Here is a 25,443-nt window from a genome sequence, read left to right on the forward strand (position 1 = left end):
TATGAGAAATGAATTTCATATATAGAATTTGGTAAGATATTCATTATACAATACGACCAAAAATGATTTGTACAGTTAAAAATACATAGGTATATACAATTGACGGGTACATGTAAATATAATTCCGTTAACATAAACTTTAAGTTACTGTTTTGTCTAATTTCTCATATCCAGCTCCCCATTGTTTCATTCTCTCCGAAGCTTGTTCCACCTGGATAAAGTTGTACAATCAGATAATGAACATTAATATCATGTTTTTTTCTTCTAAATTACAAAACTTCCTTTTAAAATTAAAAATGTATGGTCAAAACAAAAATGATGTTACCTCTTTGTTCCAATTGGTTTTGTATATCATGTACACAAGGATCAAAGTCTGAAGACTAGTCCCACATATCATACCAATCCAAATCCCCTGAAATTGTTAAACCATACAAAAAGATTTCCTCAAAACCGTCCAAATCAAACAAAGACCAATTAGTAGCGAGACTTTACCTGCACGCCAAGTCTGGTTTTATAACCTAGAAAAAACCCTAGAGGTAAACCAAAAACATAGTAACAAATCAAGTTGACATAAGCCACCGGTGCTTGCCATCCTCCTCCCACTGCAACACCTGCTCAGTCCCCAACATTCTTCATTACCACCCACATCTTTCAACCGTTATTTAATTTTTTTTAAAGAAAAAGCTCTACATATAATCTTTAATTACCGGATATAACTGGTTGTAAACTGTTGAGGATCATCGTTATACCGAGAAGGTAAGCAAGATCAGCTACAGCCTTTCTCATCTCTTGGCTATCCGTAAAAATGACTGCAAAGTCATCTCGTGTAATGAGAATTACGATTGCACACACCACTCCAATTATGAGAGACTCGATCACCGCTACAATCACCGAGTACTTGGCAGCTCGTGGATGTCCAGATCCTAGCTCATTAGACACCCTAACACTGAAGAAACATCGCATGCATAAACCTATCGTACTTTAACTAGAAAACCATAAAGATAATGCTTTGTTTTCTTTTTTACCTTACAGCTGCATTAATTCCAATAAACAACATTCCTTCCCATCCATTAATGTTCATACTAAGACAAGAGAAACGGTTTCAGACAGTATGTAAAACATTTAAGATTGTGAAGGGGATTTAAAAGGGCTAAATTACCAGATTGAGAGAGATCCAACGGCTAAGACGGGGTCTTCAAGATGTCCGGTTAAGACAATGATAGTCATAAAGTACCAAATCTCAAGACAAAGCATAACCGCAGACGCAAACGATAGTTTCAAAAACGGCCAAACGTCTTGAAACGCCAACCAAGAAAGCCCTCGCCAACCGTCTTTACACCACCCGACAACGTAAACAAGCTGCGAGATGGCGATTCCCCAAGCAGAGACAACAAAGGCAGCCGCTGCCCCGTTGAGTCCCCATTTGAAAACGTTTATAAAGAGGTGGAGGATGAAGATGTGAAGGGTCAAGGCGATGAAACCGATCCAGGCAAGGATCCCGACTTTGCTCTGTGATTGGAGAAACTTCTTAGTCGGGAAGTTGATGGCGAGGGCGAATACTTGAGGGATGATATGAGCAGTGAATTTGCCAGAGATCTCAGCTATTTCGGGTTCTTGTCCGAGGAGAATGAGAAGAGGAGTTGCGTAGATGTATAGTGGAAGCAAGCAGAAGCATGTTCCGATTAGGATAAGCCAAGAACGTTGCATGTAGACGCCTAACATTTCTATTTGTCCCGCTCCAAACGCTTGTCCGCATAGCGTTTCCAACGCACTCGCCATTCCTAGCTGCATGTTTTTTTTAATTCATCATAATTTTTATACGTTATTTACATAAATATAAACCTTTAAATTATAAAAATAAATAATTACATCAAAGTTCTTACTAATATGACCCTGAAATTTTAAATACGGCTCTGAGTATGATTAAAGAATTACCAAGAAACCAAAGGAGAAGTTGGAGACGACGGAGAGGGAGATTGCGACAGCGGAGAGCTCGAGATCGCCGATATGGCCGACGAAAATGCTTGTGAACGAGTTAACTCCGTAATTACATAGAATATTGAAGGCTATAGGTGCAGCGATTTCCCAAAGCTTCGATGATTCAACCATGCAGACGAACTTAGCGTCACTATAGCTTTTAATAGGAGGAAAGTCGTCGTTGTCGTCATTGTCGGTTTTTCCGAGCAAAGTAGAAGGGGCGTGGTGAAGCTTGGTCGTCTCAAGCTCTGTTTCGAAGACAGAGACTCTGAGGAGAAGCGGAGAGGATGGACCACTCTCGATGGCGTCATCAGCTGCGACGGTGATGGTTTGTAGTGGTTTTCCGGGAGAGGATGAGGAGGATCTCCTCTCCTCCCTAACCGGAGTTTCCATTTTCTCCTGTTGTGACGATCTTTTTACCTTGTAATGTTTTATTTTCTACTAGATGGGGAGGATTAGACACAAGAATTGAAATGGTTTATGACTTATGAGGTTTCTTTTTAAATTTTTTTTTTATTATTCTCCTAATTTCCTTTTCATTGGTTTGCCTGTGATTAAGGTTAGCCGTGGAGATAGAAGAAGAGATAATCTCGCATTCCACTAAACAAGATTGAGAGGTTATTGTGACCGTTAATATCGTTAAAAGTACCATATGATTCTCTTTGAATAAAGAGTCTTAAGTTTTTTTACAAAAATGCTATGAAAAGGTGATCAACTTGAAAAAACACAAAAATTCAAGGTCTCTCTGCAGTCTCTCTTGAAAAGAATGACATAAATAATCAATGGTTTTTACTGTTAACCCTCTATTAAGTCAATCATTTACCTGTTAATGGGTCCATTAATACTGGTATGAACTGTAAAAGTTTGCTTTAACAACACAAGAGTAAATTCATGTCTGGATCCACTAAACTTTGATAACTATGCAAGGTACATTTATTTGACTAAATCTCATCCCTTTTTTTTTTCTTTTTTTTTTGATTAACAGGAAATGACAAATTAAAGCTTCATTGTCATACAACCAACAACTAGAGATTAGTACTACTAATTAAACCCTCTTAGAGAGCAAAAACACACACACACATTTAAGACCGTTTTCTAACAAAACCATCTACAAACTGATCAGGGAGAAGGAGGAATTTTACCACCAAAAGACGACCGTGAGCCGGTGGGGCTAGACAATCCAGTCAGGAGATCCGAACAACCCCTGCCTTCACTACAGCTTGTGCCGCTCAAACCGTTGCCCACTCCAATATACGAGTCGCCAGAGACAAGAGCTTGTATCAACTTAGGCGGTGGAGGAACCGTCACCTCCACAACTCCTTCAAGCATCTTCACCACCGTTCCCATCGCCGGCCTTATCTCTTCATTGTCTTGTATGCACCATATCGCCACTGTGGCCATCCTCGTCGCCTCTTCATTGTTGTATTCTCCGTTGAGTCTAGAGTCCACAACCAAGTCCACGTTTCCTTGTATGATTTCACGTGCAGCCCATGGAGGAAAGAACCTGCAAAAAAAATAAACATTTATTAAAACTTTTTTTTCACATTCAAAAAGTAAAAGACATTGTTTACACATACCATTTCTCGGGTTCTTTCTCATCTTTCTCTCCTCCTGGTGTATCGCTAACGACGTTTCTTCGACCACCGATAAGCTCAAGAAGTGTCATTCCGAAGCTATACACATCAGCTTTAGTCGTGATGGGTAAACCCGATATCCACTCGGGAGCAACGTATCCCCACGTACCTCTCATAGTGGCAAGAACCCTGCTGAAGTCACGGCCAACAAGCTTAGCCAATCCGAAGTCAGACACTTTGGCGTTGTAATCACTGTCCAATAAAATATTCTCCGGTTTGATATCACAGTGGATAATACAGTCCCTACACCCTTCGTGAAGATACGCGATCCCTTTCGCAGTCCCTAAGGCGATCCTGAAACGCGTTTCCCAGCTTAACAACTCAGGACTCGTCCTCGACAAGTAGGAGCTCAGCGATCCGTTCGGCATGTAGTCATAGACGAGCAGCCTGTGGAGATTCTCCGAACAGAAACCTCGAAGCCTAACGAGGTTAACGTGCTGAATGTTCCCAATGGTGCACACCTCCGCACGGAACTCTCCTTCCCCGCTTCCCGGTCTTTCCAAGCGCTTCACCGCCACGGAGGTGGACGTACCATCATGTAACGTACCTTTGAAAACAGCACCGAAACCGCCGTGTCCGAGCTTCTCCGAGAACCCGTTGGTAGCTTTGTGAAGCTCCTTGAAAGAGAAGACCTTTAGATTCGACACAGCGAAACCATCTCCCTCTTCTCTCTTCGTTTTCTTACTCCTCCTCAACAGAATCAACAGCGCAAACAAGGTAGACCCGAGAACCGAGATTGACCCGACAACGCCGCACAGTATAATAACCCCTCTAGAGACGCTTCTCTTTGAACTATTTTTAATCCGATCTCTTATGTACAAAACATCATCTGTAGTTCCAGTCCATGAGCTCGAGTTCTTGATATTCATCGGCGACTCGAGCAATATCCTGCAGAGATTCGACTTGCCGTTGTAATAAAACCCCACGCAAGAACAGTTCCCCAAGCATCTCTTCTCGCAAACGCTCTTGCTCGCCTGCTCCAACCGCGACGTCTCCACGACGCCGTCGTAACGCAGATCTCCAACCGCCTCAAACGCGTCTCTCCCGTCGCATCCATCGTATTCGCGTCTGCATCCGTCGCTGTAGTCCGTAGACCCCCACGCGGCGGCGTTCTTGGGGAGGAAACCGCGGATGCAGGCGCAGGGCTCGAGCGTCTTGCTGCTGCAGAAGCCTAGCGGGCCGCAGAGAGCGTGGACGCGGCACTGATCCTCCGGCTGCAGCCAGAACATGTTCCAGAACTGCCCCTGAGGCTCCCACGCCCACTGCTTGAGCTGGCCGTTGGAGTCGACGACGAACCGCGAGAGGCGCGGAGAAGAGTCAGAGGAGGGGGTGACGATGTATTTAAACGACGCCGCGGGAGTGTAGGGGTTGAGGAAGCTGAAGGTGTAGATGTAAGGGACGGTCATCTCCGGTACGCCGACGAAGGAGTCTCCGGTCCAGTTTCCTGTCGACCAGTACGGCGTCGTTTCGTTGTGGAGGAGCTGGAACTCGTTGAAGCCTGGGCCCAGGCCCAGCGAGTAAAGCCCAGGGGAAGGGTCGGAGGGGGTTCGCCACGAGGTGAAAGACGTTTGGCGCGTGACGTTCATGCCCGGGAGCCACGTGTCGGTTGGGTTCTGGAAGCTCTGCCAAACCGGGGATGAATCGTATTCTCCGGTTAGGATCAGGTTACCGGAGCCCGAGAAGCGGAAACCGGTGGCTGGGTTTTCGTTTTCGGTTCGCCAGACGACGCCGTCGCGAGAGGTGTTGAGAATTAGGTAACCGGTGGAGGTGAGCTGGAGCGTGGTGGAGGAGTCCGGATCGGAGACGGGGCGGTTGCGATTGGCGACCCAAACGTAAACCGGATTGGGTGAGGAAGCGTACCAGATACCCAGATACCAATTGGAGGAAGAGCCATTGGTGGAAGGGGTGAAGAAACCAAGACGGAAAATGCTTTGGGAAGACAGAATCGTCTGGTTCCCTTTGATGATGATGAAGGCCTTGTTGTTCTTTGCACAAGCAGAGAGTGGGAAAAGAAACAGGAGGAGAAGATATGTACATGGCATTTGGATTTTGGGTCTTTTTCTCTTTACTTTACTTTGAGAGAGGTTAATGAAAGAAGAAGAATAAGAGACGATATTTTCTAAGAGTTTGTGGAAGATAGATAAAAATCTGCAAAAGCTGCGAGTTCATGGACACATGTGGTCTCACTCAAATCACTGTAATAATGCTTTTGGAACTTTTAGTCCCTTTGTCATCTTTCCTTTATTACCCCCCTATTAAACCACCGTCACGCACTAAAAAAATCTCCTTTTTGTTTTGCAAAAGTGCATTGTACTACTACAACTTTTAGTATGTAGAGTAATTTTTACTAATTGATGTACATCGTGATTAAAAGTGATTGAAAAAAATACGGCTGCTAACCTGAAACTCTTATATCTAAATATTATTATGAGTTGAATAATCAAAGCTTTGGGAAAGGGCACAAGAGGAATTAAGGATGGCGAAGGAGGTGGCAGACATTAGTGGCTTCCAAGTCAAACTCGCGGACCAGTAAAGAGTCTTACCTCTTTTTTTCTCTTCTTTCTGCCCATTTCATTTAACTTTTCTAATTTTTTAAATTATTTATTAATCTTAATTATTCGTACATAAATGCAGACAATGAGGGGTCAAGCGTACACACGACAAGACTAGTAGGATCATGTGGATCATATTGGATTTTAGAATATTCAATTTTTTATTTCTTTTTTTTTTACATCCTGGAGTTACTATTCTCCACATCAAAAAGAATCTCTTTCTTTATCCAACCCGAAATATCCACTTTGCTATTTTTGTAAAAGGAGGAAAAAAATTGTACTCTTGAGCAAAACCATGCCTTTTCATTATTATGAACAAAAAGATAGAAACAAACTGACGGTGGTAATGATGAAACCTCAAAAAGGTGTTCTCCGCTTTAATTTGAAATATTACATGACTATTTGATTATCATAAAATATAACACATAAAATCATTTTGATTCCCATAATAACAATTCATATAGATCATAAAATCATGGATCAAGACTGAAAACATGATGAGAACTTTTGATTTTTGTTGCAAACAATCACAGACTGTAATGCTCTTCTCTTTTATATCACCCTCCCCCACACACACACCAAAGACCACACATGAGCAAGACAGCTGATGATATTTACATTTGTATATATGTATATTTTCTATATAACTGCACCAATTCAGGAACATAACCCAATTGACAAAAAAAAAAAACCCAATTGACAAAACAGACGCAAACGTAGAGAGATAACCCAACACTTTGCGTGTGAGATATGAATAACACCCAAAAAAGATGTATGCAAATTATGTTGCAGCTAACCGGATAGTGTAACCGCTTAAAATTTCCAAACTAGAGAATATTGATGCTAGTTCAAGCAATCATCAAACGCAACCTCCTGCGTTATTTGGGACAAAAAAAAAAGAATTGGAATGTTAGTTTGTCAACAAAAAAATATGCATTTTAGCAGCCATAATTGCCATCCCCTTATTATTAAAAGGGAATCAAAATTAAAGAGTAACCTTCAACTGGTACTATATTTACATAGTTGCCATTTAGTTTATGTGTCACACAGCCAGCCTTTCTCAGACCCTCTTTCAAAACATCCACGCACACCTAAGGTATTTACAACTAATGCCATTGGACTGTCTTTAAACATATAATTGTGGGATGCTTATTAATATGTATATATCATCCCCTTTATATTTCATAATCTCTTTCAACGGACAAGAACATGAGATTGGACACGTCATATTCTATTGGTTATATAACCTGCAATATAAAACTCGAAGTTAGTTGCAATATATTTTCGAAGGTGAAGACACAGTTGCTAAACCTGCAAATAAAAGTAGTACATTGTTTATATGAAAATGTATAGCGTCACATAAAAGTAGTACATTGTTTATAGTACTTTCAATTCATTTTGAAAATCATTTGCCTCTACATCTAAGTTCAAAATCGCTTGCTGTTTTGCAAAACTGTTTTGCATATAGTATTCCAACCAATCGTAATGTTTTCCAAAGAAATATTCTTTACTGTATTTTTATGATCGCATTAAAATCTCAACGAAATAAGGAAATGAGATAAATTATCGCCAGAATTTTATAATCTGTGATTTAGTCTTTATCAACTTTCAATGTATGATAGAAAATTAGGGAAAGTTATATGTCATCTTGCTCTTCACACAAATTTCGTTTTCTACAAGTTAGGGAATTTTATAATCTGTGATTTAGTCTTTATCAACTTAGATTTTGTTAGCGATCTGAAGCCGTAAAAGTCTATGTTTTTACTAACAGTGCTTGCATCAGTGCAAAAAGTTGCAAAATTCATAAATATTCGATGCTAACCTGTAGTCAAGTATGGATTTCGTTGTTGTCAATGCAAGGAAGGTTGGGAGGCAAAATCTTGGGACACAAATACTGTTCTTTCAAACTTCTTTCTCCTCAGATCCATCTGATTTGTATTTTGGTCTTGGCGACACATCTTAAACAATTCTGCAAGAACATAGATAAGATGATTTTATTAAAAGTGTCAGTCCATTGAATTTAAAAGAAAAACAATAAAATCTGTTAGAAGTTATATTTTGTATCGTTTATGTTTTCTAGGATTTTCTTCTTCAGTCTTTTGATTAATTTTAACAAATAATTTCAAAAAAAAACAGAGAGATGGTCAATCCTTAAGATCTTAGTGGAAAAGCACACCGAAAACTAATCCTCCTTACGCTCTTTCTGGCTTTATGATCTAATCAAAATATTCGCCAATTTAGGTTAAATTTAGCGATTGAAAATTTTCAAAAGATGGGACAACTGATAACATATATAATCGCAAATTAACAAGAATCTGATAACTGAAGATCAGATAGAAAAACAGTAGTTAACAAACCTGGGAGTGCACAAAAAAACATACCCGGGATCTTGCTGATGGAACTACGCTATTGTAAGAATGGAAACTTCGCTATGGAACTCTAACCCCCTTTCTCTCTTTTTTTTTAATTCGTTTCTTGAAGTATGTTTAATTTTTGTGGGGTTAGGTAATTAAAATACTATGATATGTTTAAAATTATTTACAATAAATTCTCTTTTATCATAAATAATACTTGTGGCGGGCCTATAATTGACATAGACGACAAAACAATGGAGACGTCAAGTTTTTTAAATTTGTTCATGATGTTTTTGGCTTAATCCAATAATTCGTGTATGAAAACAATGGAAACGTCAAGTTCATGGTGGAATTGGCCGTTTTCCCGACGACAAAACAAGTCAATTTATGGGATTTTTTATAATTCATAATTTTTCAATCTATATAATATTTTGGTACATATTAATCTATTTAATTTTGGTATAGTATAACAATAATGTTTATAATCAACAAATATAATTATCATATTGACTCACCCTGCGCAAGGCGCAGGTCTCTACCTAGTTTACCATATAACAAGAGGAATCAGACTATTAGCAAATTAGATAGGTACCGAATTAGTAAAGAGTGGTTAAAATGGATTCTATGACAATTACATCACACAATACTCGTTTAGGAATTAGACTACTAGCAACTTAGATGATCCACGAGGGAATGAGGAAACACACCTTATCACATATAGGGCAACCATCGCTTCTTTCCATCCACTCCAGAATACAAGAGAGATGAAAATCGTGCTCACAGTTTGTCTTTATTTTTGGATTCTCAGCTTCATAAACTGCACAAGGGAAGCAAATGAACCCAATGACGTTGCTTGCTCTAAAGTAAAAAAAAAATCATTGTTAAAGATAGTCGATTTCTTTACATTCAAAGCAAATGGGGCAAGAGTCCTCCTCCTCCTCTTCGTCTACCAATTGGTTATTCCATGTTTTTTGTTTAGAGAGATCTGATTCACTCGGCGAGAGAATCACTGAGCTGGGTTGAGTTTTACAGTCTAGTCCCTCGAGCTCTTTACATGTCTCAAAACTGATATCACTAATCTTTCCTTTGATAGATTCGGAATCATCTGGTATCCCAAAAAGCAAATCATATGGAAGAGGAGCAGGAGCATAAAAAGTGTTGGGTATAGATGATGTCTCCAAACCAATAATATCAGACAGAAGGCCTGTGGTGGTGAGTGCTGCTGCTGATCCCACACCAGCACGAGCTCCTGAAGGCCCAAACTCTCCAAAAGATTCTGGACACTGTTACAAAAAAAAACATAACTTAAGTAAATAGAAACTCCATTCCTTTTTTCCAAAGAGAATGTAGATCGTTACAATTTTGTAAATGTAGATGACAAAACATGCACATTTTTTCACAACCACAAGACGACATCGACATCTCAAGCGAGATTGACAAGAAGATTCTCAAAAACAGGCTCTAATCTCAATTTTTATTATATTTTTTTTTTGCAGAAGCAGAACTAAAGTCATGAGTAGCAAGTATAGTCAAATTATTATGTTTTGTGCAAAGCAACATGGATACAAAGAAGGTTTAAAGTGACAATGGCATAAAAACAAGCTAAAGAGAGAAGGATTAACTGACATAATAGTAAATAGGAGTTCCAACAAGATGCGGATGCCTGGAAGAAGAAGAAGAACAGCAACCTCCCATGTTTGTCACAAAATGAAAATAATACACTCACGCAAAAGTTGCAGCCAACAACAGTCGTAGCATCCCTTTGAGAGCTGCACCGCAAAAAAAAAAAAGTGAAATACTTTAACAAATGTGTAAGAATGTTACCGTACGTGCTCTTTCTCCCAAAAGCTGGAACCTTAATTTTATAAGAATGTGATTTATAATCAACAAACAAGAGTCAGTCAAGTACTATTCAAACAAACTCATTTTTCAAAACTGGTGATACGTAGTTATATCTTTTTTTTTTGGTAATCATGTTAAATACGTAGTTATATCTTCTTCTCATAACTCTACGAGCAGGGGCGTTCCTGATATGGTAGAGACCCTAAACAATTTAGTAAGAAATTTCTAAAAATTTTTTTTTTATAATTTGGAGGCCTTTCTTCATATTAATTTTTGTAAAAATTTTGGGGGTCCTAAACGAATGTTTCACTTTGCTATGCTCAGGACAGCCCCTGTCTACGAGAACACCATGAAATCTATGGCATATAGTACAAAAACAGAGACTGAAAAAACTACAAAGTAGTAAACCCTTTCTCAAAAAAAAAAAGAAGAAAGAAAAACTACAAAGCATATACATATATAAACAGAAAACACATAGCAGTATAATTAACAGAAACAGTACGCGAACCCTAAAACTGAAGAACCTGTAAAGACAAAATAAAAACGAAAAAATGATTAAATAAAAAACGGAGATAACCTGAGATGTCGCCGGAGAGTTGTATTTCCTCCTCCGCTTGCGAAAAAGCGAGGAGGACGAAAAGTTCTGGCGAGGGTTTCGACAAGAGTTTTCTTCTCGCTTCCACTAACTAACTCAATCAATTAATCTAATTATACTGGTAAGCCGCTTGATTCGCCTGCCAAATTAGTACTCTCTCTCATCCATAAAAATTCTTATTATCAACCGTACAATAGTACGACGACGTCAACTTAACGGGCTTTGTTTGAAACATTGGGCTTTTCACACCCATGGCCCATTAGTTTCTACGGTCAATATGTTGAACCCTCCGTGTCATTGTCGGAGACCTATCTATTGATTTTGATTATTGTATGGTCAAATATCAACCTTCCTTCAACTACTATGGTTATGAATCTTCTATCATTAACCTGACCTATTCTATTTTGATTCACTTCAAATCAAAGTTATTTAAGCTGACTTTTAATAAACTTAAGAAGATGGTATTTGTACAGTGCGTAATCTAGTAGTATCTACCTAAAAGTGTTTACATGTATGAAAGGAAAAAAACACAAAATTTAATGCGAATGACAAATGATTTATGATTATTGCATTTTGGATAGATGGATCGGTCTGGCATTTATTAATATGGTGGCGGCTGAAGAAAACACTAACCGATATGACTACTAAATTCGTAAATCATACCGACAGTTAGATTATAACTAAATTATTACTCCATTGTATACTGGCTACTTTTGATATATCTTTTTGATTAACATGGGACTGAAAAAGTCCAAACTAATTTCTAAAAAGAGGTATAGTCCACAGATATTTTATTCATTTATAAAAGTTGGTTACTATTAAGTCTTTTTTTTCAATTCGGAACCAATAGCTTATAATTCATCGTTTACAACTCACACACTTGACTTTAAATCTTAGTTAACGATGGCATTATTACAAAAATCATACGGTTAGATGTAAATAAACGGTACTATAAAAAAATGAAAACTCCAGGTTATATGATTATTAACTACTCCCTCTGTCCCATTTTTAAGTAGTGTTTTAGGATTTTTATTTTGTCACATTTTAAGTGATATTCTCACTAATCTAGGTAGAATTTAATATGATTTGAATTTTATGACCAATTATAAAATACTTCACTTTTTTATTATTGGTTAAAATAGTTTTATTTAATGTATTTTTATGTTACCAAGATAAACTACATAAAAATATGTGTTTTCTTAATCTATATGCAATAACCTAAAACATCAAATATGTGAGATGTCAATCTAAGTTCCACATTGGATATTAGACAAAAGAGAGTCTAATATATAAGGAGAAGTCCAACTCTAATTAGTACGAGGCATTTTGGGAAGGAAACCAAAAGTAAATTCATGCGGGCCAGCCTCTTAAGCCCAAAGTGGACAATATCGTACTAATCGGATAAATAGAGTTGGATATGGGATTTCACAATCCCAACAATTGGTATCAGAGCGGTTTGACGAAGATCTACAAGAAAGACTAAAATACTCCTCGAAGGAATGAGGAATCCTTGAAGAAAGAAAAAGGAGGTCTGTAGCAGGAAAATCAGAAGATCATGGAACCTGTGATGGTGTGGGAAAAACATTCTCAAATGAACGAGATGTTAAGGAAGATACATTCTCAAATGAAAGCTCTGCGATTAGGAAACACACAAGAGATGAGTTGTGGTTCTTAGTTTGAGAGGGAGAATGTGAGATGTCAATCTAAGTCCCACATTGGATATTAGACAAAAGAGAGTCTAATATATAAAGAGAAGTCCAACTCTAATTAGTACGAGGCCTTTTGGAAAGGAAACCAAAAGTAAATCCATGCAGGCCAGCTTCTTAGGCCCAAAGTGGACAATATCGTACTAATCGGATAAATAGAGTTGGACATGGGATTTCACAATCCCAACAAAATAATCTGGAACAGAAGGAGTATTTAATTATCTAGCTTGTCAGGTTTTAAATTAGATAATACCAATGATTAGTCGTAGAAACGTTTAAATAGTGGTACAGCTGGACAATAAATACCCAACGAACACTGTTACGAAAAGAAAAGACAACAAAAGAAGTTGAATTCTAAAACTAAAAGTCAGTCTCGGCGACTCTCCATCCTCCATTTGCGGACCTTGAGATAGTTTTGTTCTTAGTTTGTCTCGATGCCCAGTCGACGGAGGCATAGCTACACAGGCGGATCTTCACCTGCAACATCTTCGTACAGCACAACTAGTACTACTCTTCCTGATCGTTCTCCAGCTCCTTCCTCCACCACCACCGACAGACAAGCACCTAACTCCCTCGCTCGCTGGATCTCAGGGATCTTCATCAACTGCTTCACTCCTCCCGGTTCCGTTTCCTCCAAGAGTTTCAACGACTCCGGTATAGTTTTGGAGCTTTTATGAATCTGTAGTAGTAGTAGTAGGGCTAAGATATGAGATAACTCGTACTGTTTGATCAAGAAGATTCTTTTTCCATTTGAATTGAACACGTTTCCTTTGATTTATAACAGAACATGATATTCGTAGTAGACGGAGCTCAACAGGAAGTGTGCAGAAACATTATTATGGAAACGGCAACGGGAACAACGGGAACGAAACAGAGAATCAGAATCAAAGATTCAGCTTCGATGAAATCTACGCGGCCACCAAGAACTTCTCCCCTTCCTTCAGGATCGGACAAGGAGGTTTCGGCACTGTTTACAAGGTCAAACTTAGAGATGGCTCCACCGTTGCTGTCAAACGTGCCAAAAAGGTCTTTCCTCTGTTTCTCTCTCTCTGCTTGATGGGGATTATTTTTTTTTTAATTTTAATATTTTGAGAGCAGAGTTTACACGACGACCGTCAAGGTGCAGAGTTCATGAGCGAGATTAAGACATTGGCTCAAGTCACACATTTGAGTTTGGTCAAATACTATGGTTATTTGGTGCACAATGACGAGAAGCTTCTCGTTGTGGAGTATGTCCCCAATGGAAACCTCAGAGATCACTTGGACTGTTAGTATTACATTCTCCCCTCTTTAAAACATTTATATATGCCAATCACAATGTTCTTGAACGGAATATGATATTGTTTTGTTAGGTAAGGATGGAAAGACTCTCGACATGGCAACTCGGCTTGATATCGCTACTGATGTTGCTCATGCCATTACCTATCTTCACATGTACACGCGTGAGTTATTATCTCCACCATTACCATTCTTAATTTCATTTCTTTCCATGCCTATGATCAGGCCAACCCGAGATTTTGGAGGCTTGTGGCAATATCTTTTTTTTTTTTGGTTGCAAATTTGGGGGTCTAAATTTTGTTTTTGGGGCTTATACCTATGTATTTATTTTCAAAAGTTTTGAAAATCTGTTGCAAATGTTTCATTTAGCATGGTTCACCGCCGGTCCTACCTATGATGAATACTGATTATTTGCACTCATATATACAGAGCCACCTATCATCCACAGAGACATCAAATCTTCAAACATTCTCCTCACTGACAACTTCAGAGCCAAAGTTGCTGATTTCGGTTTCGCCAGATTAGCTCCAGATTCCGAATCAGGAGCCACTCATGTCTCCACACAAGTCAAAGGAACCGCTGGTTACTTAGACCCTGAATATTTAACTACTTATCAGCTCACTGAGAAAAGCGACGTCTACTCCTTCGGTGTACTCCTCGTCGAGCTTCTCACTGGTCGCCGTCCCATTGAGCTTCACAGAGAACAAAAAGAACGCATCACCATTCGATGGGTAAAAAAAATTCAACCATCTACTATGTATATATGACTAGAACGTGACGGTTTGTAACTGATATGATCAGGCCATCAAGAAGTTCACGAGTGGGGATACGATATCGGTTTTGGACCCGAAGCTAGAACGAAATCCATCTAACAACTTAGCACTAGAGAAGGTACTGGAGATGGCGTTTCAATGTCTGGCTCCTCATAGAGGTTCGAGACCGAGCATGAAGAAATGCAGTGAGATTCTTTGGGGAATCCGTAAAGATTACAGAGAGCTGCTCAACACTAGTCTTTGAGATCCTTCTCTCTGCCCTCTATATAAAGAAAATGTATTGGGTTCCCCTGTCTCTAGCAAACTATCTATTTGTCACACACGATGATTCTTGTGCGAGAAATGTTGATTTGAAGTTTGTTTTCTGCTTTGAAATCTATTGATACGACCAGTGTATACTATAATTGTTGCTGAAGACAACAATTTTGGGTCTTATCTGATAAATGACGGCATTACAGCAGCATGTTAATATAAACATGGCAAAACTAAAAATATTGTTGAAGATTATGTTTTATAGTTCTTTGTCGTTTTAAGCTTTTTTATTGAACTATTTTAAATTCTTTTTTTTTTTAACAAAATATCTCATTCAATCTATCTTATTAAAACAGAAACATTCTGTTGGACCTAACATTTATTTTGTAAGTTTTTAAATTAAATACACCTTTATACTTTATAGTTAAACATACATTAAATCACTAATGTTCTTTTCTTTATATTACTATCCATGTTTCCAAACAATATACTTATTTCTTTATAATACTATCAATGTTTCCAAACAATATACTTATTTCTTCATACTACTATCAATGTTTCCAAACAATATATTTTTTATACTACTATCAATGTTTCCAAATAATAAAATAATTAATCTTAATTATTTTATATCTATCATTTTCTCTTTAAAATTTTGTAGAAACGTCATAATTTCATAAATTGCAAAATAGTGAACTTTAAAATTTCGATTATAAGATTACAAATTATGAAACTTTTACAATTTAAATCCAATTAGATTACATATCGGTCATCCATCAGTTCAATCGATTAGTCTCGGGTTTTAATGATTTTTTAATATGAATATTTTAAAAACATAAATTGAATTGTCAGATCTCCGGATTAACCGGTATAATCACAATCGGGTTGAATTTAAAAATACTGATTTAAATACAAAAATATTTTAAATACACACTCTTTAAAAATTATCAAAATATTTGTTAAATTATTAGTAAAATTTTTCATCGTAAAATATCCCGCGCTTCAAAAGCGCGGGTCAAAATCTAGTTCACATTAACTAATAAGTTTCCGCATCTATCATTAGTTATGAACGATCCACGGGCAGTGGAACAATCTATTTCTTACTATTATAGTAGTTCTTTGATACTCAAACTACCACGTCATCAGTGAAAAGTTGGCAGACAAGTTGAGGACAGAAAAGTGCCAATTAGGACAACTGGTCCAGAATTAGTCTGTAAATTTAGTAATAAACCCGTGTTTACCAAATTACTGGTTTGACTAGTAAAGATTTAACTTGTATCTTTGTGGCCGTAGAATTTATATTTTTACAGTCTAGGTGTATAATACGTATACACACATTTTCTAATATTTAGTCTTATACTCCCTTTATTTCGAAATAATAAATATTTTAAACTTTTCACACATATTAAATTTCATTTATATATGAATAATCTTATATGAATTATGAAAAAAAAAAAAAGAATAATCTTTTATGATTATTTTTTTCTTTCATAATTCTAAACCAATAAGATATTAAAAATGGACCATTTTGAATATTTTTTTTTAAAAAACATGTAACTTTATAAAACAGAGAGAGTATATAATATCTTAAAGTATAATATATTATCCTAAAGTAGCACATTATTATTTTGTTTTTCAAATAATTACTGTTATTAATAACTTTTTTTCCAAAAATTTCAAAAAATATTTTATACCGTATTTTCTATCCTTATTGAATCAAGCACAAAATTAGAACATTATGTTTATGTTTCCTCTCTCTAATTTTGTGTTAGCCCATCAGATTTGAAATCTTATAATAAAATTTAAATATATGGTATTTTATACTATTGTTCAACATAATATATGACATTTTAAGATATTAGAAAATGTGTGTACATATATTATATACGTTGTATTTGGAAAAATATGTATAAGTAATATATTCATTTATTTATTAAATGATATAAAATATGCAAACTTAAATAACTTTGTAACTTTTATAGCTATAAAATATAGATTGTATAATTCCCTAAAATATTATACTTTTAAGTTTGTATCAAACGTACGATTTTTCTATAATATTATAAAATATTTTAAAACCCAATAGAAATGGAGGAAGTCTAAAATTATAGTAAAAAGAGAAAATAGCCATTATATTATATTTTGTTTGCAGATTTTATAAGATAACTAGGAATTTTTGTATAAAAACTTAAATTATTATTGAAAGAAACTAAATACTTATATTTCTAAACCAAAAATTATATTTAAATAATATGGGGATTAACCTCATAAAAGTACTAAAATAAAACTAGAATCACTATGAGAATAGAGTTTGGTAAACAAAAATTTTTAAAATAGAGAAAAGTATCAAGGAAATTCTTACTTTACCTCAAATTTGATATCATCTTTAAATTTACCTTTAAACATTACCATATTTCTAAAATACTTTAAATTTATTATGAAAAAGACAAATTAACTATTTTAAATCATTTATAAAAATATCTAAAGAAAATGAAATAAAAATCACTCATTGGTTCAGCCGTGGTTTAATCAGTAACCGGGTTGTCAGGTTTAAAACATTTTTCTGGTTTTATCAGGTTTTTAAATAATACATATATTTTAAAATCCAAACCGGATTACTACCGAGTCACTAGTTTTTCCTGGTTTATCTGGGGTTCAAATCGGGTATAAAGCACTGGTAAATACTGGTCGATAACTAAAACATATCATAATTAGAATAATCTCAGAAAAAAACACCAAAAAGATCATGAAAATAAAATATATTGCAAAAATTAATTTTTATATAATTTTATCTAACTTAAATTTAATTTTGGTTCTACTAGTTTTATTTAATAAGATGTGGATCTTTTGGATTGATTTTTGTAAGCATTACTCTTAAGTGTTTTCAAATCATTTTTGTATAATTTCTCAGCTCCTCACCAAACCCAAGTTATGACTACTGTGGATCCATATTGTTGGCAGCATATTCGACAGTAAAATCTTGATTAAAACTCCAAGGTTGGGCATTAGGATGTCTAATTGAGTTTGGATTCAATCGGATATGATATTTTGGAGGCATGAAATTCGACCTCATTCGAATATTTTAAAATTTTGATTTTGGTTTGGGTTTTCTCGGATTTAATTTGGATTTAGTAACACATCGTAATCTAAGTTAACCCCGTTTTAATTTCGGTTTCGGTTTCACATCAGATTTCTCTTACCAAAATACTTGTTTGTTATTCAAAAATACACATTTTAGTTCATGAACTTGGCAAAATTAAACAATTTTCACTAACATAAGTTTCTGAAATAATTTAGAAATGGTCTTTATGAAAGAAAAAATAAAATAGTTAAAACTACATATCAACAACTTTATATACGTAAGAAAAATTATTTAATTTTTAAAATAAAGAAATATTGTTAAAAAATTTAAGTAAACATATTCATAATTGATTTTCAAATGTAATTGTAAAACATAAAAAGTTAATATTTGACCAAATACCAAAATATATATTAAACTAAATATTTAAGTTAATTATTTATGTAATAGTATTTTACTTTTAGATTCTTGGATTTAGTATGAGTTGTTTGGATTTTTTTTTTTTTTAAGTTTTTTACAGATTCATTTGGGTCGAGTCTGGTTAAAATAAAATGCATAACTCGAGATATCGTTGAACTCCATTCTATATTTATGTTTGATTTTGCTCGGGTCAGTTTCATTTTTATCGGGGATCGAGTCTATGCAATTTCATTTTATTAAATTGAGTTTCGTGCGTTTCATTTTTATCGAATCGAATTCGGTTTTTTCACCCCTAGAAGCTCCATATATCTTTATATTTTCCATGGTTATTGATAAATGATAATGAATCTTCCAATCATAATTTAAAATAGTATTTCCTCTCTTTTATAATAAGTGTAATTCCGAATTGATCTTAATCATTACGGTGTTTTTACGCCGAGCGCCTAGACGGCCGATTGATTGGCTAGGCGCTCATATTTTTGAACACGGAGTATAATTAATAACAGTTTATATATATTTTTGTCATTTTTTTAATCTGTGTAAAAAATGTCAAATCGACATTTATATAGAAACGAAGGAAATATGTTAATTGGATTGTTGATCCAAGGTAGTTATAATCAATTTACGTTTAGGCAAAACAACGTCTTTTATACCAACAAAATTGTAAACACGAGTTACGATATTAAATCTTTATATATATGTGGAGCAAGTAACATTAGCTAATCAATAAACAACACTAAATTAAGCCATAAAAGCTGGAATTAATCAATATCAATTTCTTACAGAAACAATAAAAATGTGAATAAAAAACAATCAGAAGTTCAAAAAATATTTATTAAATAACAAATATTGTAAAAATAAAGATGTAAAATATAAATAAATAATGCAAACACGAAAAGAAAAACAAGTTATGCTGTAAAAAAACAAATACATTGTTTTTGTATAATACAAGTACCTATAGTTGAGTAATTATGTTTATTTGTGTGTTAAGAAAATACGATTATCTAAATGAGTTAGGGTTTTGACACTGTAAGAAAAATCCTCTTTTTGTTGGCAAATATAAACGCCGCTGGATAATTCCTTGAAAATTAAATAAATCTAAAGATAATTTAATTGGTTACTAAAACAGAATATGGATCTTTAGGGAGTACTTGTTTTGAAATAATCTTACAGAATTAAATTTATTAAGATTTTTTTTCAAAGCTAAAAAGGGAAAACGAATTTTCTTAAAAAAAGAACAACAAAAAAAAGACAAGTTAACCAAATTCAAACATAGATTTGAAAACATTACTGCAAATGTGAACTAAATAAAACAAACGAAATCTGATTACAGACAAAAAAACAAACAACAAAGAAAAAGGATAACCGAAAAAGACAGAAAAGCCCTCACAGAACATAAATATATATTACATGAGGGATTTTAAAGACCTTTCCTTTACGGGCTTCCTCCCTCTCTTCATCTTCTTCATTGTACTCTTCATCTTCTTCCCATCTCCAACGCTTTGATCGACAACGTCATAGTCCTCTTCCATAAACTCAAACCTATCGAAGCTGCTACTCCCATGTTCAAACGCCGCCGTTTTATAACTCTCTTCACCACTGCTGTTACTACTCTTTTTGCTCGTATTATCTTCGCTACCGTTTTTATTATCAGTCAGAACTATCTTCTCGTCACCGGAGCCGCCTCTTTTTCTCCCCCACCGTGGGCCGAAACCAGAGTAATAGTAAAACTCGTACGGATTATTAGATGCGGCGGCGGCGGCGGTGGAGGAGGCTTGAGCTTTCTTGCCCGAACCACGTGGCCGTCCTCGTTTAGGCGGCGCTGGCACCGACGCAGCCGCTTGGTAGTCGTCGCCGGAGGTTTTGACCGGCGAATGAGGCTCCGCGGAGTATGATTTTTTGCCACTGTCGTCGCTCGGATCTTCAACGTCCGGCGATTTCTCCGGCGAAATGTGGTGAAGACGCTCGTCGGAGACAAGGCTGTGATTATTTCCGACGGAGCCATTTAACCTGAACGATAAAAGAATAAAACAAAAAAAATAAAGATAGGTCGAGAGACTGTAACCGGGTCGGGTCGCATTTGGAGTCCGACTCCGATTCGGGCGAAACGAAATTACCCGACTATCGAAACAAGAGACACGAGGAAAACCCTAAAAACAGCGAAGCAGCGAAGGAAGCAAGACAATAAATCAAGAATGGAGACACGATTGGAGTGAGAAGGAAATGGATTGTTACCTTTGTGAAGCGCCAAATGAATCGCCCAAGCTCACATTCCCGTTAGAGTTATCTTCTCCAGCGAACTGAGTGAAGTGGAAACGCTTTGTAATAAAAAAAAAAAGAATAATCGGAGCCAGAGAATGAAATATAGTTCGAAGAAGCGAAATAATAACAACCCATTAACCCTAATCGACAAACTAAGAGACCCAGGTTCTCAAAATCCAGAATTTTAGGGTTCTTTAGAGTTTCCCCGAACAGCAGAATGAAACAAAACAAACCCTAATAATAATGCTGGACATTTGAGGGAGCGAAATCGAAATGAAAGATAGCGAAATGAGATCACGTGCTGATATGAATTGAATTACCTGGTGAGTAAGGGATGGAGGAGAAGAAGACGGAGAAGGGAGAAACCAAGACGAGTCAATTAGGTTAGTTAACTCGGCGGCACCATCGTCGTCGTCGAGGGAGGAAGTCAGAGGAATCACATCCCACGGAGATTGGTTAAGAGGACAGACATATGTCTCCAGTTTATCTCCGCCGTTACCTGCTGTCGCTAAAAGCATCGAAGACAGCTTCATGTTCTTCCTAATCCTCATTTTACCCCTAAAACAGACAAAGATAATAAAAATAAAAAACACAACACCACACAGAGAAACCAAACCAAGTTAGAGGATGCATATATATTACAACACTCAATATATAAATATATGTGTCACCACGTAAGCGATTCACCTTTTCTTCCCGATAGCAGTTTTTTTTTTCTTTTTCTTTTGGAGGCAGATCTCACAGAACTCGATATGAGATTTTTTTTTCCTGTTTATTAAACTTTTTTGTTTGCTTTTCTCAGCCCGTCATATATTTCCATTTGATTTGTTAATTGGACTGAGTTACCCTTAGGTTTTACTTTAAATCTCTATTGTACCCTCTTGTAGAGTCGCAAAAATTAAATAAGAAAAGCTGCCGCTAAATTTTACCAAATTTTAAGTTACGAAGAGTGTATAATCACATGTAGAAAGACCCACCATAGGCCCATAACATCTAAACACTTTTTGATCAACAATAGCATCGACGCTCTGATTTGCTTGTTGATGACACATTACACAATACACAATACTTTGAATATACTGTACCCTATTCTTTTGTTTTATAACTTTGTCCACTACAAAAATATATATTAGGGCTGGGCGTTCGGGTACCCATTCGGGTTTCGGTTCAGTCCATTCGGGTTTCGGGTTTTCGGGGTCAAAGATTTCAGCCCCATTCGGATATTTCTAAATTTCGGTTTGGGTTCGGTTCAGATCTTTGCGGGTTCGGTTCGGGTTCGGATAACCCATTTAAAATATTCAAAATTCATTATATATTTTAAATTTTCAAAATCTATAAGAAAGATAATATATTACATATAAATTATCATAACATATATGTCAAAATACCTTAATTTAACATATAAATTGGTTTTCTTTGAATATTTGGATAAAGAATCAATAGATATTTAACTATTTTGGTGTTCTCAGTATACTTTAGCTATTTTAAACATTTATTTTTGGCTATTTGTATATATTTTCCGAGTATTTTGGAAAACTTAAAGGTATCTTATATATTTTTAATATACATTATATATAAAAGTAATGTATATATTTAAGTATATAAATTTATTTCGGGTACCCAAAATATTTCGGTTCGGATCGGGTTCAGTTTCGGTTCTTTAAATACCAAAATTTTGAATCCGTTCGGATATTTAATCAATTTCGTTTCGGATTCGGTGCTACTTTTTCGGATCGGATTCGGTTCGGTTTTTCGGGTTCGGATTTTTTGTCCAGCCCTAATATATATCCTTTGGAAATTTCATAGACTAATATATGAAATATACATTATTATGGTTTTTTTCATATACTATTTACAATCATTTATTGCTTAAAGTTCATGGTTTTTATATGGTCCAACAATTTATTCAATAGAATTAATAATTTTCGCCTCATTCATTTTCTGTTTAGAAATTATTTCTTCGATTAATATTTATATTTTATTCAGAAATTTTATTAATACTATTATTTACAAATAATTTTTTGCATTCGAGTTTTCATGTTAAAAGTTAAAGTGACTATAATAGATATTACTCTTAATGAATAAAATATATAAATTAACCAAGAATTAAATTAAATTAAAATTTTATTATATTAGATAAATGATTCAAATTACTTATAATAAAGATTATCCAAAATATAAAAATATATTTTAAACAAAAAGATAATTTCTTATATATTGTGTTGTTATCCAAAAATACGTTTTAATAAAAAATAAAATTCAAAACAGGAAACACATAACTAAATAATAATAAAATAAAATTAAAATTAATAAAAATTTTAAAATTCAAAAACAGAAAACACATACCTAAATATTAATCAGATAAAATTTATTTTTTTATAATTGAAAAGATAATATTGATTGATTTTACAAAATTTATTCATTAATAATGAATATAGTGTACAAAAAATTACAAAAAATAAAATAAGTACAAAAATTCGAATGAAAATAAATAGCAATTTATCATTATAGTATTTTGTGTAATAATACATATATTAGTATATAATTACAAAATATGTATGTTCGCGTGTGTGAGCGAAACACCTAATAGGATAAGATATGAAATATGTTATGTTTACTATCCTTTGCTAATCAAAGTCAAAATGCTTATAGAATTACTTTGACTAATAAATTAATTTAAATGTATTTACTGATGAATTTGAAATATATTTGGTCAATAACAAAATATCTGAAAGATACTTTCTATATCTACAGAAAAAGAAACAAAATTTTGTATTATCAGAATCTGGTGATAAACAAACGGATGCCATAGTTTTTTTCCTCTTGGCTAAAACCATTTTCTTCGGCCAGGAAATTTTGAACACATAAATCAGTAAGAACACCTCCAATAGGTGAACCCCATTGAGTTTCCTAAAAAGTTTTGAAAAAATTATATTCATTATGCAATAACATTTTTGACTTTTGCTAACTAACTAAACCAATAAACAAGTAGCACATGACTTTTTGTGGTTTTTATCAAGTTCTAAAAAGTTTGAAAATTAGAACTCCATCCCTTTTTCTCTCATCTTTTCTTATTATTTTATTAATTTAAATAATTTATACTCAGAACTTCTTAGTACTTATGGTTGCAACGTATGAATCTTAATTCACATACAAAGCGATCTTATACCTATGGATTCTATATTAGTGTGGTTATCCATATCATCTCCAATTTGAATAATAGAGTAGTCGTTTGTTATTCAAAAAAAATTAAACTCTATGGATGCATGTACATCTGTTACAATATTTATGTTTTAAATTATGTGACACATAAAATAAAGATTTGGTTGATCTGATAGTATAACATAGGTTGTTCACCTTTTAAAGAATCCACAGTTCGAATCCTTTTTATATCTCTATTTGTTATTAATTATACACATCCATTAGACAAAATTCGTAGTTTCACCTCTGCCAACATAGGTTTTTAGAATACAAATGATGGAAGCTGTAAGTATAGGAAAGAAAATTTTGAGTGGTTCAGAATTTTTTTTATTTCTCTCCATCAAAATTGTTTTAATTTTTTTATATCTGTGTTACCATTGTCTTGAGATTGTTTATATATTATGTAAGTTTTTTATGATATAAGTATATTTTCCCTATAATTATTTTGTTAGGAAAAAATGTATCTCATTTACTGTCAATAATATATATATCTTTTATACCGTAAATCTGCAAGAAATCAAAAATCATTTCCACATTAGTTCATGTTATCCCCACGAACAGCTTTGCAGTTTTGAATATACTGGCTCCAACTGGTAATCACCGCTTAATCGCGGAATCGTGGAAAAGATAGTTAAGCTGCAAAAAATTAATTAAACTGTGAAATTTTTTAAAACTTGCGGAATGATGGAATCAATATTTAATTGATTAAAATACTTTAAAAGGTATTCACCTTTTATAATAAAAATAAATATCAATAAGGAAAATAATTATTACATGATATGAAAATAACTAAAATTTATTAAAATTACTTTAGCTCTTATGTAAATATTTAGCTTATCTTTTAATATGATTTAATAACAGATTGAAATTTGATAATATTATAAAACAAATTATAATATAACTTTATTTTAATATAACTATTTATTATAAAAGATATTGCTATTTATCTAAAAAAATTAAAATGGTATTGACATATAATAATTTAGTAACATGAAAGTGGTGAATATATAATTTTTCCACCATAATATACTAAAACTCACTTTTCCGCTTAATGAAAATTCTCTTTATATTTTTGTCAGTAAAAATGCAAACCTGCATTTTCGCATTTTTTTTTCGCATTTTTTTTTCATTCCGCAATTTTTTTTAATTGGTAAAATACTTACAGAATCGCCTAAAAACGCAATTCTGCAATTCCTGCAAGGTTACCAATAAATCCATGTTCCCTCCTTTTTTGTCAATGACATAAATGTGTTTTTCCTTCTTACTATGACTCAAAGAAATGCACTCGTCTATCACGTGATAGAGAGTAAACTGGTCACGTGGGGTGTGTTTCACTGCACACGAGATTCCGCCTTGAGATTTCGCTTACGGGTAACAAAAATCTAGAAAGCCTTGTAAGATCGTATATGATTAAATCAGTGTTCGTTTTACTGCCGAAGGATGCAAATATTTAGATATTATTCGTTAGAACACAATTGTATTAATATCTATATATTATATATGTTGTATCTGTACGTG

General features: G+C 34.5%; 5 protein-coding genes across 6 annotated transcripts; 1 reads left to right on the plus strand and 4 right to left on the minus strand.

Moving 5' to 3' along the window:
- On the minus strand, nucleotides 1-2,693 carry LOC108827868 (protein DETOXIFICATION 34). Its single transcript, XM_018601369.2, has 7 exons — nucleotides 1,936-2,693; nucleotides 1,160-1,785; nucleotides 1,026-1,082; nucleotides 708-946; nucleotides 493-611; nucleotides 326-412; nucleotides 1-211 (listed from the first exon to the last, which is right to left on the minus strand). The coding sequence occupies exons 1-7, from the start codon at nucleotides 2,368-2,370 to the stop codon at nucleotides 140-142; spliced, it is 1,635 nt and encodes a 544-aa protein (XP_018456871.1). The 5' UTR covers nucleotides 2,371-2,693; the 3' UTR covers nucleotides 1-139.
- Nucleotides 2,694-2,840: 147 nt separating this feature from the next.
- On the minus strand, nucleotides 2,841-5,792 carry LOC108827867 (G-type lectin S-receptor-like serine/threonine-protein kinase SD2-2). Its single transcript, XM_018601368.2, has 2 exons — nucleotides 3,555-5,792; nucleotides 2,841-3,481 (listed from the first exon to the last, which is right to left on the minus strand). Exons 1-2 carry the CDS (start codon nucleotides 5,651-5,653, stop codon nucleotides 3,097-3,099), a joined length of 2,484 nt encoding a protein of 827 aa, XP_018456870.1. The 5' UTR covers nucleotides 5,654-5,792; the 3' UTR covers nucleotides 2,841-3,096.
- Nucleotides 5,793-6,446: 654 nt separating this feature from the next.
- LOC108824306 (probable E3 ubiquitin-protein ligase RHB1A) lies at nucleotides 6,447-11,111 on the minus strand. 2 transcript variants are annotated; one of them, XR_008938298.1, is made up of 6 exons: nucleotides 10,937-11,110; nucleotides 10,144-10,286; nucleotides 9,422-9,800; nucleotides 9,225-9,334; nucleotides 7,986-8,132; nucleotides 7,096-7,410 (listed from the first exon to the last, which is right to left on the minus strand). XR_008938298.1 is itself a non-coding variant. In XM_056993478.1 (5 exons), the coding sequence occupies exons 2-5, from the start codon at nucleotides 10,210-10,212 to the stop codon at nucleotides 7,007-7,009; spliced, it is 588 nt and encodes a 195-aa protein (XP_056849458.1). In that variant the 5' UTR covers nucleotides 10,213-10,286; nucleotides 10,937-11,111; the 3' UTR covers nucleotides 6,447-7,006. The 2 variants fall into 2 exon arrangements, 1 of the variants encoding a protein (XP_056849458.1); XM_056993478.1 differs by lacking the exons at nucleotides 7,096-7,410; nucleotides 7,986-8,132 and adding an exon at nucleotides 6,447-7,036 and having other exon boundaries at nucleotides 10,937-11,111.
- Nucleotides 11,112-12,983: 1,872 nt separating this feature from the next.
- Nucleotides 12,984-15,088, plus strand: LOC108823619 (calmodulin-binding receptor-like cytoplasmic kinase 2). Its single transcript, XM_018596868.2, has 6 exons — nucleotides 12,984-13,314; nucleotides 13,445-13,686; nucleotides 13,759-13,927; nucleotides 14,013-14,102; nucleotides 14,368-14,669; nucleotides 14,740-15,088. Exons 1-6 carry the CDS (start codon nucleotides 13,095-13,097, stop codon nucleotides 14,953-14,955), a joined length of 1,239 nt encoding a protein of 412 aa, XP_018452370.1. The 5' UTR covers nucleotides 12,984-13,094; the 3' UTR covers nucleotides 14,956-15,088.
- Nucleotides 15,089-19,718: 4,630 nt separating this feature from the next.
- Nucleotides 19,719-21,536, minus strand: LOC108825632 (uncharacterized). The gene is made up of 4 exons (XM_018598960.2): nucleotides 21,412-21,536; nucleotides 21,045-21,282; nucleotides 20,698-20,762; nucleotides 19,719-20,472 (listed from the first exon to the last, which is right to left on the minus strand). Exons 2-4 carry the CDS (start codon nucleotides 21,273-21,275, stop codon nucleotides 19,869-19,871), a joined length of 900 nt encoding a protein of 299 aa, XP_018454462.2. The 5' UTR covers nucleotides 21,276-21,282; nucleotides 21,412-21,536; the 3' UTR covers nucleotides 19,719-19,868.
- Between the last annotated feature and the right edge of the window lie 3,907 nt (nucleotides 21,537-25,443).

Source organism: Raphanus sativus, chromosome 9 (genome assembly GCF_000801105.2).
Source record: "Raphanus sativus cultivar WK10039 chromosome 9, ASM80110v3, whole genome shotgun sequence".
NCBI lineage: Eukaryota > Viridiplantae > Streptophyta > Magnoliopsida > Brassicales > Brassicaceae > Raphanus > Raphanus sativus.

What these genes read in the sequence shown, in the direction of transcription:
- LOC108824306 (XM_056993478.1), bottom strand. Translation starts at nt 10,212, where the DNA reads ATGGGAGGTTGCTGTTCTTCTTCTTCTTCCAGGCATCCGCATCTTGTT. An exon ending in GAACTCCTATTTACTATTAT is followed by an intron (nt 9,801 to 10,143) that starts GTCAGTTAATCC and finishes TTTTTGTAACAG; the next exon opens with TGTCCAGAATCTTTTGGAGA. An exon ending in TTGCCCCATTTGCTTTGAAT is followed by an intron (nt 9,335 to 9,421) that starts GTAAAGAAATCG and finishes TCCCTTGTGCAG; the next exon opens with TTTATGAAGCTGAGAATCCA.
- LOC108827867 (XM_018601368.2), bottom strand. Translation starts at nt 5,653, where the DNA reads ATGCCATGTACATATCTTCTCCTCCTGTTTCTTTTCCCACTCTCTGCT. An exon ending in GAGAAAGAACCCGAGAAATG is followed by an intron (nt 3,482 to 3,554) that starts GTATGTGTAAAC and finishes TTTTTTTTGCAG; the next exon opens with GTTCTTTCCTCCATGGGCTG.
- LOC108827868 (XM_018601369.2), bottom strand. Translation starts at nt 2,370, where the DNA reads ATGGAAACTCCGGTTAGGGAGGAGAGGAGATCCTCCTCATCCTCTCCC. An exon ending in GTTGGATCTCTCTCAATCTG is followed by an intron (nt 1,083 to 1,159) that starts GTAATTTAGCCC and finishes CTCTTGTCTTAG; the next exon opens with TATGAACATTAATGGATGGG. An exon ending in GGAATTAATGCAGCTGTAAG is followed by an intron (nt 947 to 1,025) that starts GTAAAAAAGAAA and finishes ATGTTTCTTCAG; the next exon opens with TGTTAGGGTGTCTAATGAGC.
- LOC108825632 (XM_018598960.2), bottom strand. Translation starts at nt 21,275, where the DNA reads ATGAGGATTAGGAAGAACATGAAGCTGTCTTCGATGCTTTTAGCGACA. An exon ending in CTCCATCCCTTACTCACCAG is followed by an intron (nt 20,763 to 21,044) that starts GTAATTCAATTC and finishes CACTTCACTCAG; the next exon opens with TTCGCTGGAGAAGATAACTC. An exon ending in TCATTTGGCGCTTCACAAAG is followed by an intron (nt 20,473 to 20,697) that starts GTAACAATCCAT and finishes TTTATCGTTCAG; the next exon opens with GTTAAATGGCTCCGTCGGAA.
- LOC108823619 (XM_018596868.2), top strand. Translation starts at nt 13,095, where the DNA reads ATGCCCAGTCGACGGAGGCATAGCTACACAGGCGGATCTTCACCTGCA. An exon ending in CAAGAGTTTCAACGACTCCG is followed by an intron (nt 13,315 to 13,444) that starts GTATAGTTTTGG and finishes GATTTATAACAG; the next exon opens with AACATGATATTCGTAGTAGA. An exon ending in CTATCTTCACATGTACACGC is followed by an intron (nt 14,103 to 14,367) that starts GTGAGTTATTAT and finishes TCATATATACAG; the next exon opens with AGCCACCTATCATCCACAGA.